The 19,663-nt window shown below is 30.0% G+C and overlaps 2 protein-coding genes across 5 annotated transcripts; both read right to left on the reverse strand.

The window, feature by feature from the left end:
* Positions 1-5,567: 5,567 nt before the first annotated feature.
* On the reverse strand, positions 5,568-9,332 carry LOC105110125 (mitogen-activated protein kinase kinase 2-like). 3 transcript variants are annotated; one of them, XM_011005056.1, is made up of 9 exons: positions 9,029-9,332; positions 8,873-8,957; positions 8,577-8,711; positions 7,638-7,862; positions 7,353-7,535; positions 7,001-7,224; positions 6,525-6,570; positions 6,196-6,290; positions 5,568-5,964 (listed from the first exon to the last, which is right to left on the reverse strand). In XM_011005056.1, exons 1-8 carry the CDS (start codon positions 9,109-9,111, stop codon positions 6,204-6,206), a joined length of 1,068 nt encoding a protein of 355 aa, XP_011003358.1. In that variant the 5' UTR covers positions 9,112-9,332; the 3' UTR covers positions 5,568-5,964; positions 6,196-6,203. The 3 variants fall into 3 exon arrangements, 2 of the variants coding, with proteins under 2 accessions (XP_011003358.1, XP_011003359.1); XM_011005057.1 differs by having other exon boundaries at positions 5,568-5,967; XR_839409.1 differs by lacking the exon at positions 5,568-5,964 and having other exon boundaries at positions 6,199-6,290; positions 6,453-6,570.
* Positions 9,333-13,449: 4,117 nt separating this feature from the next.
* Positions 13,450-15,841, reverse strand: CFIM-25 (homolog of CFIM-25). 2 transcript variants are annotated; one of them, XM_011005058.1, is made up of 7 exons: positions 15,626-15,841; positions 15,457-15,502; positions 14,659-14,752; positions 14,469-14,539; positions 14,309-14,395; positions 14,124-14,234; positions 13,450-13,777 (listed from the first exon to the last, which is right to left on the reverse strand). In XM_011005058.1, exons 1-7 carry the CDS (start codon positions 15,778-15,780, stop codon positions 13,709-13,711), a joined length of 633 nt encoding a protein of 210 aa, XP_011003360.1. In that variant the 5' UTR covers positions 15,781-15,841; the 3' UTR covers positions 13,450-13,708. The 2 variants fall into 2 exon arrangements, with proteins under 2 accessions (XP_011003360.1, XP_011003361.1); XM_011005059.1 differs by lacking the exon at positions 14,124-14,234.
* Positions 15,842-19,663: the final 3,822 nt, after the last annotated feature.

Below are 19,663 nucleotides of genomic sequence, written 5' to 3' on the forward strand. Positions count from 1 at the left end.
TAATTATCTTATTTAAGTAACACCAAACTTTTAAATATTATTTGAAATTCATGATACTAACTTATGTTAACAACAAATCAAGTTCCTTTCATATTACATGTGTAGGTTATACCATACGGTTGGTTACGAAAGTGCCAAGCATTTGTTGTACCAAGTGTTATACAACACAAATCTAGATTAACCATTTAACAAGTAAGGTATTAAGAATTAATAAGATAAAAATAATAAGACATGTTAATAACAAGTTATTTAGGATATAATCATTGAAGTTTATATTGAGTTAATATTATACTTATTCTAATACTATTAGTGAAATCTTTTTACCTTAACATAATAAACTTTGCTAAAACATAACGAAGAAGAGAAATAAAAATGAACAAGAGGAGAACATGATTATATAAGTATAGAAAATAAAATAAAAGACATAAATAAGAAATTAATGAAAGCAAAATTTAAGCATTACAAGAATATAAAGAAAGAGAGCAATAACATGATCTTCATCTGAAAATCAAGATGTCTTATTGATTTGATAACTAATTTTTGAGTGAATGACCACCTCTTGACTTAGTAACAATCATTATCTTCTTGTCTGCCAAAAACATCATTGTTAACATTTGAATTTGAAAAGATAATATTCATGAAAGTTTTGGAAAATTGTATCAGCTTTTTAACAAAACAAGAATGAGGTCATTTGGATATCAGCTTTCTAACAAAACAAGAATGAGGTCATTTGGACTTCTAAAACTTGAGATATGGGTTGAATACTGAACAGTTTTTGGGCTGTAGGATAGATTTTGACTTTTTTGTTGTTGCTACAATTTGAACTTGAAAATGGTTATTTTGAATCTTGAACTCTCATGAAATTTTTAGGCCCATGTCTTAGCTTTTTTATCCATATAAAACAAACTTGAATCCAAGTTCTACAATTCCAATTATGATCAATAACCGAATGGTGTTTCAATATGAATTCAACCAACATCTTTTTTCTAAGCTTGGCCCTCGCTTTGTCTTCTCAATTTCAATAGTTAAACCCACCAATCAATTATTTAATTTATGTGATAGGCCTGCATTTAAAATAAATATTTACCATAAATTAAAGGTATCTTATATTATGAGACTTATTATTATAAAAGATGTTATTGTTAAGGAATTATTGATACTTCAAGTGCAAAATGATGATATAAAACCATGATAAGAATACACTTTTAAGTAATAATCAATAGGCGACCTACTTATATAGAAATTCAAAAGCTGGTTTATTTTTACGGGTGACCTGCCCCTTTTAAATTCAAAAAAGAACTTCAGCAAGCATTCATGCCTCTTTAAAATCAATTTATTATCACAAACGACTTACCTATTTTGAACTTCAAAAACTAATATATTTTCAAGGGCAACCTGCCCTTTTAAAATTTCAAAAAGAAATTCACCAATCGTCCATTCTTTCCTGAAATTGGTCTATTTTCACAGGCAACTAATCCATTTTGAAAATAAAAAACTGATATATTTTTATGGGTGACCTATCATTTTTAAATTCTAAAAAAAACTCAACAAATGTCCAAGCTTCCCTAAAATTGGTCTATTTTTATGGGCGACCTACCTATTTGAAATTAAAAAAATTTAGTATATTTTCACGGTGGCCAACCATTTTCAAATTCTAAAAATTTTTTTTAGCAAACATCCATGCTTCCCTGAAATTAGTTTATACGAGCTACTTGTCTATTTTAAAATTCAAAACTAGTCTATTTTCACGGGTGACTTGCCTATTCAAATTCAAACACTAGTCTATTTTCACAAATGACCTACTCATTCAAAAATTGATCTATTTTCACTAGCAACTTACCTTTTTTGACATTCAAAGATTGACCTATTTTCATGGCCGACCTACCTTTTTTCATATTGCAAAAAGAATTTCAAAAACCATCCATGTTTTCCTAAAATTAGTTTATTTTCACAAGTGACCTGCAAATTTTGAAATTCCAAAACCAAACTCTTTGTCTGCAGTTTGATTAACTTGAAATTTCAATCTAATGATTCTTTTTTAGCCAGAATTAAAATCTTTATTTAATAGAAAAACTGTATTCTCACAGCTATTCTCTTGCGCAACTATCTTCTTTTTTCAACTTATTTGACCTGAAATCCTGAATCTAAGTGATCGTCTTCAACTACAACATTCCAAGGGTGTCTTTAATTATTTTGATTATAGAATTAAAAATTAAGATTCATGATAGCAAGGTTCTCAAAACTCAAATTCTTCATGGTAGGCTTTTTCTTATTCTTTCGGGTTTGAAATTTCTTCTTTTCTTTAGAATTCCCTAATAGTAGGTTTTTTTTTTCATTTTTCTTCCTGATTGTGGGGTTTAAAAACTAGGATTCCTAATGTTAGGGTGTTTTATTTTTTTTCTTCTTAGTAATAGGGTTTGATCAAATTCTCTTTAAACTTTCCTAGTGACTCCTTATTGCAGGGTTAACCTGTAGACTTTTCCTAATGACATGGTTGAATTTATTGGTACTTCTTGATTGTAGGGTCTTCCTATTCTTTCTAATAGCAGGGTTGAGTTGATATTTCCCGATCACAGGATTTGAAATTGGTGCTTCTTGATTGCAGGATTGACTTGATACTTCTCGATCATAAGATTGGAAAACTTGGTGCTTTCTAATTACAGGGTCGACCTATCCTTCTTGATGGCAGGCTTAAACTGATATTTATCGATCGTGAGGTTTTAATTTAGTGCTTCTTGATTGCAGGGTTAGCTTGATATTTCCTGGCTATCATGACTTAAAGATTCTTTCTTTGTCAACTCAAATTCATCAAAATATTGCTTGATTTCATCGAGGACTTTTTTCTGAAAAAATTCATAAACATTTATGCAATGCTTTGGGATTATATGACATGAATATATCTTTACTTGGTTTGAAATATGGACCCCTTTCTATGATGCTTCATTAATATAGGGTGCCTTCATTTGCTATCCAAAGCCTTCTCAGTTTTTCTGATTCACCAGCTCATTCGAGTCTACCATATGTCAGTCCTCCACTCAAATATAAATACAATGCCTATCCTGGCTGTCTGTGATGATTACTTCTCTTATTATTTATTAAGTCTAATTATGCCTCTAAGTGTGATTTTGCTTGATTCATCATAAAGAAGTTTAATAAATCATACTTTTTGAATTTTTTAATAACTGCCCTCTGATCAACTGTGTGCAGTTTGCCAACAATCATCTAATATCAACCTCATCTTAGATTGTCAATTAGCTATGAAGTTGTCTTATTTAAATCATACTCTTTAAGTATATGTTATTATCAACCTTCATGGAACTGTTAAGTCATTCAAATAAATAATAAAGGCTTATTGTTGTATGCTCAATGTTCTTTTTAATTAATTTCTCTCAAACTATCTAACTAGATCATGAAAAGAAATATATTGTCATCATCAATGATATTCCCTTTTATCACTTATATTCATATGGTTAGATGTAACTTGAATTGATGGGCTTCAAAGTAGATTGTCTCTCAATCAGTATGGTTAGATGCAACTTGAATTGATAGGCTTCAAAGTAGATTGTCTCTCAATCAGTCTTAGTGGCGTGTATTTATTTAAATGCACCCATGCAATCACATCTTTACAGTGTTATAATCATACTTTAGAGGGTAAACCAAGATCTCAGACATGAAGATGCCCTTTAAGTGCATCGTTACTCTCAACTACTATTAAAGTTTATTAAATCATAAATTGTCTTTGAGCAACATTGCTCTTAGTTGATTTGATCGTGCTTATTCTTCTATCTATCATCAAGAGGTATTTGTCATTGCTATAGCTTTGACGGATTTCACTGATTCATCATTTGATTTTTCTCACCGGCTAATCTGAATATTATTTGTTTTCCTTACCAAGGTTCATTGTATTGCCCTTGACTGCTCAACTTTTCAAGGATAATCAAGAAATGTTGATGATTTTTTTTTTAGAATTCTCTTATTTTAAAATTAACTCACACATTTTAATGATCATGTCTATCAAAGTCTAATTGTTGAAATGAAATCAAAGAGATATCAATTTTTAAAAATATTTTTGAAAATTAAGTTTCTTTGGTAAAACAGATAACACACGTTACTCAATACATGCAATCCTTTGCTTATTTTGTATTTTGAAAACAGAAATTGACTCATTGTAAGATTAAAATAGTTTTTTTATGGTTTTATATCAATTTTAATCTTTGATTTTGGATATGTTATTTGATGGCACGTGACGAGGTGACCTTTTGTGGATTTCAATAGCAAAAGGTTTTGAGTAAAGACTCAAGGTTCCATTAAAAATTTATCTCTTTTGAACATTTATTTTATTAACATGCATAATAACTAGTAACTTAGTTCATAAAGCCACGACTCTTATAAAAAAGCTCTTCAAGTTTTGAGAGCGTTATTTATCGGTTTAAATCACTTGATTGCAAAAAGCTTTTAAAAACACATAATGCAAGCTATGGTTCATGATTATAAAAACAAGGTAAATTCCCAGGCTCAAAAAAAAAAATACATTAAAGTGTGCCTAGGATAGGTATACTAGGTCGAGACCTAGAAATATTACGATCTATCTGTTGGGTTTGAAGAGCATTAAATAAGGATGTTTTGCCATTTGAGCATGACTCTAACTATGATTTTTGCAAGGTAAATTTACAGGCTCAAAAAAAATATATACATTAAAGTATGCCTAGGATAGGTGTACTAGGTCGAGACCTGGAAATATTACGATGTATCTATTAGGTTTGAAGAACATTAAATAAGGATGTTTTGTCATTTGAGCATGACTCTAACTATGATTTTTTTTTTTCCTAGATTTTCCATACAACATCAATTTTGATTTTTTAAAATTAAATAGTTTTTCCCCTACATTTATTTTTAGGAGCCTATTTTATATTTATGTTTCGTTTTTGAAAATGTAAGAAACCAACAATTGATTGTCAAAATCTCTCAAAACCTAGTGGTTTTCAAATATTGTGACTGTAGTTGTTGGTTTGGACTTTTTATTACAATAAAAAAAAAAATTCTAGTTTTTTTTTTTCAAAAATCTGAACATAAAAAGAAAAAATGAAAACCGAAATGATACCAAATAAACCCTTGAAGACCGATATACGCGAAAATCATACGAAAAAGGAAAGATGCCGGTGTTAGTCCCTAATTAGTACGTGTGGTTGAACAAAACTAATTAATTCATCCTCAGTTTTAAAAACTACTTATTTAGTCCCTAATTTTAATTTCTTAATAATTTAGTCCTTTTGGGAATGTTATGTTTTTTTAAAAAAAATTGTTTTTTTCTTTCTTGAGAATAGAATAAAGTATTCTATTTTAAATGCTCGCTCAGAGGTCTAGTTGCTAGGCTATAGAGCTCAAACTAGTTTCTTCAAATCTTCTTGATCAGCAAGTTCAGTGTCTCCCGTGATAAACCTATACAGAGTACTCTCATGGAACGGACATGATCACAAGCGAGCAACTCTTCGGATTGTCCAACTACGATTCTGTCAAGGAAAACCAGCTCGTGACTGCTCAAAAACGTAGACAGATGAGCCATAAAATGGTAAAAGGACTCGTGAGCTCCTCATAGTTTGCAAGCTCAAAGTCACACACAGCCATGTATTGACACCTTTCAAATAGGAGTTTGATGCATTTGCAACACTCAACATACAACTAAAACAATAAAAAAAATCAGATCATTTCGGTAAGTTATACAGGAAACCATATTCCAATGATATCTCTCACAAACCAGAAGCTTCCTTGAAACCATACGTTTTCTATTCCATGATTAGTGCATGGCATACATTAAATACTACGACCCTGGGATGTTTTGTGAATTGCAAATGCTTTAAAAACCTCTGCCCTGGAAATTGTAATTGCAGCAAGTTGATTTATTTTAAGCCACGATGACATTTAAGAACCTTTATTCAGGCCTTCAAGATCGCGATCATCGGGTATCTGCTAGTAAAGAAGAACTTTTGTCAAGCACAATAGGCTAAGCTCAAGAACATGAATTCTCATAAGAATTATGGTTCACACGGTAAATGCATTAGTCAAATAGACAAACAGGCTTAACTTTTATATGATTATAAGACCTGGATTATGCAACTACATCTTCACATGAACTCCATACAAAGAAACTTGAACTAATGATTTCAGCAAGGATATAAATGGAAAACTTAGACTTACCACAAGTTTCAAAGGGTTGCAAGAGAACCGGCATTTGTAAAGTATGACGAGAGATCCACATGCTGGTCCTCATACATGTTTATGAATGGGTGTTTCTGGTATTGAAATTAGAAAGGGAAAAAAAAGTCAGATCTGTGAGTGTCCACTTATAGCATATACATGGCTAAAAGGAGGGGGGGGGGTGTTATTAGCACTCTGCCGAGTATTAATAGCAATCCATACTGATAGAGATGAGAAAAGAGTGTTAGAGAGCGGACATGAAGTGCCATTAATACTTGGTGGGCAGCTAATTGCCCCACCCAGAAGAACAATCATGGGACTTCAAATACCATTAGTTCATGTGCTGACTGTCTATCCTTTGGATCTTTCTGCACACTGGCAACAAAAGAAGAGGAAAGAAAACAAAAAACCAAGGAATGAAAATCAGTAACTTCACAAGATTATCCAGATCAAAGTTACTACAAAGGTTTTGAAAATGGGTAAAAACCAGAGCATTAAATTCCCATTTAAAAAAAAAAGCAGCTTGCAGCCCTAAAACCAAATTATGTGGAGCATGCCAAAGATCAGGGAAAATGAGTTCTCATCCGATGATATTTCGAAAATGAAGAAAAAGATTAGAAATAAATGGAAAAGCATTGGACATGGATAAAAAAATACTTGCTTTTTTTTTTCTTGATCTTAATTCAACAGTAAATGAACATCCTCAAAAACAAATAAATTTATATGGGGAAAAAATATGAAAGGATCGGTGCTATATGAGTACTAGAAGGTGCATTAAGAAACTTCAAGCATGACTTATCTTTACCATGCAGATATAAATGAACAAAACTCTGGAGAAAATTGGTCTGGTGGTGCAAAAGGTGGAGGTTGATCAACAATGGCTACCATAAGTTCATAGACGTTAGTCCAGCCTTCATCCGGCACAGGAGGGGTAATTGAGAATTCACCGGTTGCACACTCCAGCAATACCAAACCCAAGCTCCAAATGTCACTTTTATAGTCATATCGTCCCCCGCTAATTCTCTCAGGCTACAAAATAATAAAATCTTACAAATTTCAGATACAGGCTGCATAATGGTTGCCTGAGAAAGTGGAAATGCTGTTGTAAAAGAGAGAAAATCCGGCATTAATATCTTATGTATAATCAAATTACTTACAGACATATAGTTGTAAGTGCCAACAAAAGTATTAGCCTGTCCAGACGTGCTTTGTATGATTGCACTCACTCCAAAGTCTGTAATCTTGACTTCTCCTCTATGATTAATCAACAAATTAGAAGGTTTTAAATCCCGGTGGATGATGTGTTTTTCATGATGAAGATACAACAAACCCTTGAGCACCTGCATTTATGGGACAACAGATAAACAAGTTGGATGATAAAGAAATTGGTATCTGCTATAAGTATAGAGAACAAGGGGTGAAATGATTTTCCATGTTTTAACCTGCTTACAGATGGCAGCAAGATATGGTTCTGGAATTGTTTTAACACTTTTCAGAAAATCTGCTAGAGATCCACCATCCATGTACTCTAAGATAATTGAAATGGCACCATTATCGTAAAAAGACTGGTAGCACATGACAACATAAGGACATTGTGATGACTGATTAATTTTCAGTTCCTGAGCAATGGCCTTGCGTGCAGACTCTTCAATATTCATTTGGATAACCTGAAATGGAACAAGAATGCCAAATCTTTATTACTTGGGAATGGACATGAAAAGGACGAGGCATACACATTCAGTGGACAACAAATAAACAAATTAATAACCAAACAGAAACCAAAAGATGATAAGCATCCCTCCCAGAATACCAGGGAGTAATCTCGGTAGAGTTTATTAGAGCAATTTTCAGTTGAAACCACTTTACATATGATGTAAAAGCAATATTCAAAATAACTGTGAGAGACCTATCCCTCCAAGAGTGCAAGCCCAAGTTCAACTCAAAATATCAGAAAATAAAGGACTGAAGGGCTAGTAGAAGCACCATGTTATTGCTCTATTTTTAGCAAACTAGAAGATATGAATGAAAAGGAGGTTTCCATTCTCAAAACTTAAATCTGGAAAATCTAGTTCGAGTGGAAATGGGTTGATAAAATTAAACTATGGCAAAAGGCAAAGAAGGAATCTGGTGCCCCAATGGCGGAAGACTAGGTATTCCTTATCCAACTCAAGGTTTAAAAATGTTAGTAAACAAGTCATTTTGAGACGTCAGAAACCAGTGGAAAAACCCATGCAGCATGTCTCACAATAATTTAATCGGGCAGCACAGCAGCTTCAGGCATTAACTGATCTGATACCATACTTACAGACCAAGATGGAAATTGTAATTAAAAAAACAAAAAGCGAGTGAGAGTACGGTAGCGGTGAATTATACGATGATACCTTCAAGGCAAAAAACTGGCTCGTCCATTTGTGTTGCACCAACTGCACAATTCCACTACTTCCCTTCCCGATGACCTTAACCATGTCTATATCCGCTAAACTCAATTGGTTGTCTGTGGGCGTTATAGGTGGTGGCTGAAAACAGTCAGACAAAAACTCTTTTTTTTTAAAAAAAATCATAAAAAACCAAGTGCAAACAAATTCGAGAGGGATCAATTACTAGCATAATCAATGATAATGATGAGGCGCGGATGTAATAATAAAGATATTGAGATTATGAGAAAAGTTAATCTTACAGGCTGGGTATCGATTTGAGAGACAATCCGAACACCGTCTCGATTGACAAGCAGATCACCATCTCTAAACGTACCGCTTTGGGTTCTGCAATCATTACCCGAAATTAAGAATCATGACATGAGCTTATAGGATGAGAAAGGGAGGTAGATTTTTACAGGAACTTAGCGAAGGAAACTTCCTTAGGAGGAGGGAGAGAGAGCTTGAGCTTGACATTAGGGTTTAAGCTTCCCTTCTTCATTTGCTAGTCTCTGAGGAAAATCAAAATCAAAAGGTGGGCTGTGCCTGTGGCTGTGGATGCTGCATAAATAAGTAAATCTGTTGAAGTGGCATGAAATGGAAAGGAGTAATAATTCTTATGGGTAGTGCAGGCAGTACTACTCAATGACCATTACAGTGACCCGGAAGAAGCTGAACCTTTCCTTTTTTTTCCCCGTTTACTTTTCCACTCCTGCGATTCCCTCCTCTTCCCCTCCTTTTTTTAAAATTTTAAATTTTTTATTTTTTATATTTTAAAATATATTTTTCCAATTTTTACTTCATATTAATATCAAAAATATTTTAAAATATATTTTTTCAATTTTTACTTCATATTAATATCAAAAATAATTTTTTAAAATAAAAAAATTATTCTATTATATTTTAAAATAAAAAATATTTTAAAAAATAATCATTACCATAATAACAAACAAACTTTTAACAATAACCAAAAAATTTATAATTTGAATAAAAAAATTATAGCATTGCCATTTCATAGATGGTTAATCTAATTTCATAATTTATTTTTCTTATTTAAATTTATTAAAATACCTATAAATATTTTTTACAAATGATAATATATAAAATGTTTATATTACATTTAAAACTAAGAAATCTGATTAATATAAGATCTTTTTTTGTGATTTTTATATTGCAATTTTATTTCTTTTATCATTATTACTTAATACTTAATTTAATCTCGTCAAGAAAAAGTTGTGGTCATATTACAATTTTTTTCTTATTAAATAATTTATTTTTTCAAATATTATTCATGAATAAAACATGTATTTCAGAAAATATAATAAATTAATTAAAATTTTAAAAACTACTTCATTTTTTATGTGCTTCTTGTTTTGTATTGGAATTCATTTTTAATTTAATAATTAAAAAAATCTCAATAAAGTCTGATTCTATCTTAATAAAATACTATAATTATATACTAAGGATAAAGGAATAATTTATTAATAAAACTCGTAATAAATATGAATATCTTTAACAATTTACGGAGTGAGAATAACACCATATCACCATCATAATAATATTGAATTTGTATATGATAACAAGTGCCTGTATTATCTATTCAGGTCGATTAGGGATGACAATTAATGAAAAAGTTTGGTTCGAGAGAGATTGGCTATTGATGAGAGAAGATGGTGTGGTGTGGTGTGGTGCGTGCTAGGTTGTGCTTTCTTAGGAATAAAAATATTATGAGGTGTGTGCCCGAAAAGAGGTGGATAGTCAGAGGAAAATAAAGATTGGAGGGAGAAGAGATTATTTGAAATGCGGTATAAATTATATTTTTAAATATTTTAATTAATTTTTAATTAAAAATTAATTTTTATATATTTTAAATTATTTTGATATATTGATTTTAAAAATAAATTTTTAAAAATAAAAAAATATTATTTTAATATATTTTAGCATGAAAAATAACTATAATTACAATCTTAAACAAATAGTTATAGCTCAATCGAGGTTATTTTATTGTTATTTTTATTATTATTATTTATTAAAATGTCTTTTAAATTGTACATATTTAAGATTTTGATTAATAGAAATAAAGAAGAAAAATACTTATTGTATAAATATTATCTTTATAGCCATACTTGCTCGAGAATGTTAATGTGGCTATCCCTATGCATGCTTGAGAAATGAATGCATGTCTTTGTGGTTTTTGTTAAGGTTTCTTCTCATTTTTATAATTTTTGTGAAATTTATGCAAAAGAAATGAGAAAAACTCTATTTTAGTTCACCTTGGTCAACATCAAAAATCAATGACTCGGTTTTGAAAATAAATTGAATAAAATTTTAAAATTTAATTATCAAATAATTCAATGTTTAAAGATAGAATAACTCAGTTTTATTTTCAAAATCAATGAGAAATCTAATAAAAAAATAAAAAAATCAATCTCTAATTAAATAAATATTGAAAGATAAAACTGAAAAATATGAACTTAAAAAAATTAAACTCGAACGAATCTCCTAAATCTTGATTAATTTTTTAAATTCACAATCTATGAAATCCTAAACCTAGGTTTAATCAAGAAACTCAATTCCCTACTAATTTAAATATTAAATAAAAAAATAAAAAAATATCAATTTGAAAATCTACCATAGCAAAAAACAAAAATAGCAATCAAAATAATGAGAATAAAATCTTATAGGGAAAAAATTGCAAGAGGATAAAATCATGAATAGTTTCTATTCGATTTTAAAAATTATCTTACATAAAACAAATAGGAATAAAAAAAATAGGGATCAAATCTAATATATGAAAAAAATTAAAAAAAATTGAAAAAAAATTCTAATATATGAATACCTAGATGAAAGTTATATTTTTTTTTATTTTTAAGAATAATAAAGTTATTTTACTGTGAAAAAATAAAATACACATACCAATTTGTCTCCAAGCAATTTGATAATATCCAATAGATCCCCTGAAAAGAAATGTTATTACCTTTAATTCAAGCTTTGTTAGTTTTTTTAAAAGCTAAAATAGTAATTTTAATATTCCAATCTACATTAAACTATGTTTTGATAAACAGCCAATTTCTAGTTTCTTTTAGCTTCTATTTTAATAGAAAAGGAAATGACTATTGGCACAAATTTTACCTCAATCAGCACACTCCTGCTAGTTTTTTCCATGAAATAAACTAAATGACCTTCCCCATTATGTATATCCCTATAATTTTTTTTTTATTATTATTTTTACTTTTAATATTAAAATAATATTTATCTGATAACGTGATAGTTTTTGTGTTTTTGCTCAACTGTAAAAAAATTGTTTGGGTAACTAAATAACTTATATTTTTTACACTGAATCTCATGTATAATTATGTTTTAAATTTTGCTTTTATAAAAGATAAAATAATATATTTTTTATCCCTGAAAACTTAATTTTTATTTATTTTGCGTACAAACAATTTTAATCAAAACATATATTTTAAAACCATAAATAAAAATATTTTTTAACCTATTTTTTAAAACTGAAATAGGAAAAGCAAAAATAAAAGCTCCCACAGTTATGAACACAAAGAATTCAACCAATTGCTTTGCAGACTGCGAAAGAAAGCATCCTCTCCTCTATAATAATAATAATAATAATAAATAACCTGTTATTTATCATTCAAGGTAACTGACCTCGCTGAATCCTTATTCTTGAACTCGCTAAAAACCAAGCCAATGGAGGTTTAGCGGATAAGGTGGAAACAGACGTTTCTAATCTTTTGCTGCTGCTGCCACCACCGCAGCCCTTGTTGTCAATAGATTCATGATTTGCCTGTCATCTCTCTAGTTGTCATGACCCAATTAAAACCACAAGCTTTTTTTCTCTCTCTCTCTCTTTTATAAACCGTGGCCTATGCAATGGACAGACATGCACAGGTATGAGAAATGGGAAACTTCTCCCTCCATTCAATATTTCAGAGCCCACCAAGTGCAATATCTTTGCAGGGCATGGTGCTTACAACTTGAAATATGGGGGCCAACTCAAACCCTTTCCATATAGCCTCGATATGATTGGCGAAGTGTTTGGTATGGGTGGAAAAAGGTTAGATTAGTGCAGCAGAATAACTTGCAACAACCAGGAGATAAGCCAACTGCTTCACCATTGTCACTCAACACAGGTTTTGCCAGTAACTCTGTTTTTAAAAGATCAAGCTAAAAGTTGAAGCTAGCTGATGGAAATAGCCAAACCTAACTCCAGTCTTACGTCTAACGCATGAAGCAGCAACAATAAAATAATATTCATCCAACATGAAAATTAGCTGTAGTTGGCCAGAATAAATGAGTCTGACAGCAACACGGACAAGAATTTTGTGACAGTACCAGCCTACAAGCTTTATGTATGATGAAAGAAGCTAGTTTCCTCACCATGCTCAAATAATTAGAAAAAACTAGAAGATAGCAGTAAGTTAAAGGAAGCTTGCTTCCTCAGCAAGTATAACAAGAAAAAAATACATTGACCTGAACGCCTCCAGAAAACATGTTAAAACTTGAAAACTGTAGTTCTCAGTCTGAGCAGAGATTATCATTATTGGATGCCAGCATTTCGAAGTTCAGGATTCACAAACATCAAGTACAGGAGACAGGTTAATAATTTCTTCTTTTCAAGGATTTCATGCTTGGATTAAAATCTTGTTTATTTATGAGCCTTAAATAATGAAAATCTAGGGAAATAAACATTGAAAATACATATTTCTTGGACTGGCATGATATGGATAAAGGTAACATCTTTCTTCAGTTTCACATTATTAATGCCTTTTGGTTCTTTGCTAAACTCAGTTTGGATGTACTATCACGAGTTCCAAACAATGGCAAATAAATACATAAAAACTTCGTGTTGAACTATATTATGTGCATTGAACATCCAAACAATACCGTAACACAAAAACTTGATATGTTTTCATTACAAAGCATCAACAGCTACAGCTTGTAAAACGTCTGGTAAAAACAACACATCCGTTCAAGATTTCACTAACAGTACATATCCCTGGGACAAAAATTATTTCCAGGTAAACATTATACTATTTTCTCTATACTTAACTCATAGCATCCACATCACAGTGACCAAGACTTCTTCAATGGTTGATGTTGAGGGAGAATTTTGATAGCAACTGCGGAACTCCTGATATTATTGGTCCATATGTCTACAAAATATTATAATTGGTGAGCATTAGAAATGAAAACCACCTTTAGGAAATTTTAACAAAGAAATTGAATCAGATAGGATTTAGGAGCAATCAGATAGCAATTGGAGAAACAAGTTAGTGATGCAATACGAATATTAGACTACAATCAACAAGACTGAAGGGAAAGACAGCAGCCCATCAATATCCCCCAAACTTCATCTCTCAAGGACTACTTAAATGCATTCGACAATGCAATAAAGCCAAATAAATCTTCTGTAAAATAAAAATCTGAGCACTGATTTCATCTCTACGGACATCCAAACACCATTGATGTTTGCCGATCCTCTTAAATAGTTAGTTATACCTTATGATTTTCATGAACTTGGCATAAAGGAACTGCAAGCAGTTTAAGGTTCTTTGGTACAATGAACTTTCGACTGGCTGGTAACTTTACAAGGTAGAGTTTCGTGCATTCCTGAATGATGAAACAAGTATAATAAATGACCTTAAGAAACCAGAACTTTGAGGGAACAGTTTCAGTGTACTTACCTTAGGCACTTTGAGATTAGGGGGCAAGTACGGATACAACAAGGTTTCAAAGTCAGACCTCCACCACATTCCAAGGCAATCTCCCACCTAAAACATTGATAATCTGTAACCTCCCAGAACATGCAAGGGTAATACCACAACTAAACACAATTTTGATTACCTCCCAGTGATCAGTTTCATCTTCATTCACAGAAAGCATTCTTGATAGCTTACGTTGCAATCCATCAATATCTGAAAAGTCCAAAAACACACACTTCAATCATTCCTTAGAAGCATACCCCTTGGTTCAAGAGCAATTTACCTTCCGAATTTCAGTTCATAGAATTGCTTAATTACAGTTTAAGATTTACCTGATTCACCTGGTCTTAATCGACCACCAGGTAGCTTAAAGAAAGCATTTCTTACTTGCAATAGCAAAAGATGAGGATGTTTGAACAACTCAACCTGATTTGACAACCATATAAACCTTTTAGTATAGTGTATTATCAAATGCTAAGATTTCGTAATTGTACAGTTGAAACATTAAAACTGTTCATTTAACATGATATCAAAGGCTAGTTTCTGAGGTTTCTTAAACGCTAGAGGGAGACGTTTGAACAGCTCAACTTTATGTAACAAACGTAAAATCCTCTGTTCAATATGTTATCATATTCCAAGTTTTCTTAGCCACAGTATTGAAAAGATTGCGGATTCCAAGCTATGTCACAGAGTCTCCACATCGCACACCTTCATTTCTCCTTTATAAAGCAAAGGAAAGGAAGGGGGTTAAGGACTGGTGCTGCACCCTTCAAAACGATGTGAATCAAAGTGTGGAAATCCAGTTGCCTTGACCACTATGGTAGCTGTAGCGAAAACCTTATGATATCCTGTCTTACAAGATGCCCGTCTTCCCAAGTTCCTACTTGTTTTAATCAATTTGCTAAAACTTGAAAAAACTACAACATGCTTGTTTTGGTCATCACATGATTTTATCTATCAATTCTTTCAAGATTAAATAAAAGACAGCAAATAAAACACTAGCAATAGACACACTACTGTGCTAATTTTCATTCCAAGCCCTCAAACAACTCCAAGAGACAATCCAACAAAAACATAGTGCATAAAGAATTTAAAAGAAAGACGATATTGAAAGAAAGCAATGAACTAACCAGCATAACAGCTTGCACACAAGTCCTCAGTCCACGAGCGTTAAAGCTGAATTTAAACAAATAAATTAATTAAAAATACAATTCTCAAGTCAGTACAAAATCAATGGACTGAATAAAGAATAGAGCTACTATATTGAACCAAAAAGAAAAGAAAACAGAGAGAGAGTACTTGGATTTCATTCTTTGGACACGGTCAGCTACAGTTTCATCCCTGAAAGCAATAGGATCTTTGGATCCAAAGTAATAACTACCCAGAGGATATATTTCTATTACAGTGCTTTGATGATTGTTATTGTCAGTTACAGTTACTGAATGATCACCCATCTTCAGCTCTGGCCCCGACACGGCCACACAGAACCAGAGAGACCTCAGAATATAAATAGAATACTACACCGCTTAGTTAATACTAGCAATAATAAAGAAAGAATTTTCACCAAAAAAGATAAATAAAGAAAGAATACAAGTGGAAAAATTAATTTTTAAAAAAAAAAGGACGTTCGAGCCTTTTGATTTTTGGTTCCAGTAATTTTAATAAAGTTAACAAAAACACCCCTTTAAATAAATAGAATTAAAAACAAATACATGTCGGCATACACACACACACACTTAAAAAGGTCTGTTAGTATATATCAGCATATACAATGGTAGTAATATTAGCAAATATGAGAGGATTTAGCATGGCTGTATGCTACTACCTGCTTATAAAATAAATATAAATATAATTCAAATTAAAGTTACAATGGAACTAATATTCTATGATAAAAAAAAATTATGTTAGTGATCAAAAACTTAAAAATTAAATAAAATGATTTGTAGTAATTTATAATATTTTGTAAAAAAAATACAATGTTTTCACTACATAATTTAACTTTTATATTAATAAAAAATAAAAAAATTACAAAGTTAAATTCTCTATCAACTTAATATTAAAAAAAATTAATAAAGATAATTTTGGAAGGAAAAAAACCTATAAGAAAAAACGTTATAGCAATTGACAATGTGATACGAGGAAAACTACAGTGTTTTCCCTCATAAACTCAACAAAGATAATTTAAAAAAAAAATCATTTAGAGAAATACTATAGCAATCCACAATGTTTTGTGAGGAAAACAACAACGTTTTCCCTTTATGATTTAGTTTTATTATAATTATATAACCAACTCAATATTAAAAAAAAATCGAGAAAGATAATTTTAGAAAAAAATATAAAAAAATCATGTGGAAAAACATTATAGTAATTCACAGTGGTTTTTTTTTAAATTAAAGCTAAATTTTCAATCAGCTCAATATTAAAAAAAATGAATTCAATAGAGACAATTTTAGAAAAAAAGTATAACAAAAAAACACAAAAAAAAGGAGAAAAAAACTATGTTAGAAACATTGTAGCAGTTCACAGTATTTTGTGATAAAAGCTATAGTGTTTCCCCACATGATTTAGTCTTATTTGTAATTATTTATAATTATAATTCTCAACAGCTCAATATTAAAAAAAAATTTAAAATTAACAAAGATAATTTAAAAAAATCATAAGAAAAAAAATCATGTAGAGAGATACTGTAGCAATTCATAGTGTTTTGTGAGGAAAGCTATAATCTTTCCCCCACATGATTAAGCTTTATTACAAGATTAAATTCTAGCCACCTCAATATTAAAAAAAATCAACAAAGATAATTTTAGAAAAAAATATTATAAAAAAACACAAAAGAAACTAGAAAAAAACTATGTGAGGAAAAACTATATCAATCCATAGTGTTTTGTGAGGAAAGTTACAGTGTTTTTCTCACATAATTTAGTTTTACTTGTATTTACTTGTAATTGTAATTCTTAACTAGTTCAATACTTAAAAAAATAAAATTAACAAGGATAATTTTATAAAAAAACATAAAAAACCCATGTGAAAAAAAAATATAGCAATCCACGATAATTTGCGTGGAAAGTTACAGTGTTTTCCTCACATATTGTAACTGCAATTTTTAATTTGCTCAATATCAAAAAATAAAATTAAAAAATATAATTTTAGAGAAAATCATAAAAAAATACAAAAACAAAAAAATCATATGTAGAAACACTGTAGCAATCAACAATGTTTTAAAGAAAAAAATTACAAAAGTAAATTTTCAATCAGCTCAATATTAAAAAAATAAAATCAACAAATATAATTTTGAAATATAACAAAATCAAATAGAAAACCATATATGAAAAACACTGTAGCAATCCATAATATTTTAAAAAAAAAATTACAAAGTAAAATTTTTAATCAATTCAATATTAAAAAGTGCAATTGGCAAAGATAATTTTAGAAAAAAAATAAAAAATAATAAAAAATAAAGAAGGGGAAAGTACTGTAGGAAAAAAAAGAGTAATACACTATGAGTGAAAAAAACAAAAGTGAGAAAAAAAAAAGTAATACATCATAGATTACTGTTTATAATCCATAGTGTAATGGGTGTGGGTAAACAGTGATTTCCCCACACCCTTTAGCTTTATTTATAATAATATCTTAGTTGATGGTCCGCAACGGTCAGTATTAATTTTTTAAAAAAATATTAAAAAATATTAAGAATATAAAAATGTTTTAATAGTATTATTAAATCAAATAAAGTGAGTTAATTTTTAAACCACTCAACTCTTTACTAGTCAGACCTATACGCCTTGGGTTTGACAGCCATGTCAAACCCAACCAATACCGGACCCGTATTTAAGTTTAACAACCATATCAGATTTAAACATGGTTGCCAAACTAGAGTAGCTTAGGTTTGATATGGTTACCAGACCCAGGCATAGGTATGATATTGTTGTTACACGCGTCTCTAAAATTCAATTAATTATTTTTATTAATTTCTAATTTTAGTGAAGAAATCATCTACGAAATTGCACAAATTAAAATAGTCAAAAGAGCAATTAGTCTTTCACATATACAATAATTTCTTTTCCTATAACATAATTTATGAATTCAAAAATTTTCTCTTATGATCATATATTTCAAATTTTCATGTATACTAAAAGTTATAATGTAAAATAAATTCTCCTTGTAACAAACTTTGACAATTAGATCATGTGACAACATCTCAAATTTTAAAAACATGCACCCTTTAAAAAATTATCCAACACTTGGATGGAAACATAAAATTAATTTTGTCATCCACAATGTATATAAAAAAAAATTAAGACTTGAAATAAATCACTTAGAACACAATATTTTTGCTGATGTTTTCTCATCAAATATAACAAATCTATAAAATAAGTTGCACAAATAAAAAAATTTGAAGTTCTAATGTATATAAATGAAAAATCTTATTTGAATGAGGTAATATTTGTTTTTGTAACACAATCGTGTTTTTGAAAAATTTAAAATTTTTTGACCTAGGCACAGGTCTGGTAGTTATGTCAAACCTAAGCATTTGGGTCTAACAATAATGTCACTCCCACACATGGTTGCCAAATGCATCCCTAAAATTCATTTAATTTTTTTTTATTAATCTCTAATTTTAGTGAAGAAATCATCTACAAAATTATACAAATTAAAATAATTAAAAGGACAATAAGTCTTTTACATATACAATGTTTTCTTTTCCTACAACATAATCTATCAATTCAAAACTTTTTTTTATGATCATATATTTCAAATTTTCATATATACTAATAGTTATAATGTAGAATAAACTCTCCTTGTAACAAACTTTGACAATTAGATCATGCAACAATATCTCAAATTTAAAAAAGCATGAACTCTTTAAAATTAATATTTTTATCCAAAATACATACAAAAAGGAGAGTTTATTTTTGAAGACTTGAAATAAATATACTTAGAACTCAATAATTTTTTTTCATTTTTTCTTTGTCAAATATAACAAATTTATAAAATAAGTTGCACAAATAAAAAAAAAAGTTTAAAGTTAAGTTCAATGCATATGAATGAAAAACCCTGCTTGAATGAGGCGATATTTGTTTTTGCAGTCCAATCATGCTTTTGAGAAATTTTAAATTTTTTACCCAGATGTTTGACCTAAACACGAATATGGTAGACCAAGAGACACGAATTGGCATAGTTGCCAGGCCTAGATGCTTGGGTCTGGTAACCATGCATGACTTAACAAACAACAAATAAAGAAGACAATTGTGCACTTTAGTTCAAAAGGAAAGGAAAGAAAGAAAAAACACAAATAATTAATCACCGATGGCAATCCAACAATCATTTATCTAAATG

Source organism: Populus euphratica, unplaced genomic scaffold (genome assembly GCF_000495115.2).
Source record: "Populus euphratica unplaced genomic scaffold, PopEup_1.0 scaffold240.1, whole genome shotgun sequence".
NCBI lineage: Eukaryota > Viridiplantae > Streptophyta > Magnoliopsida > Malpighiales > Salicaceae > Populus > Populus euphratica.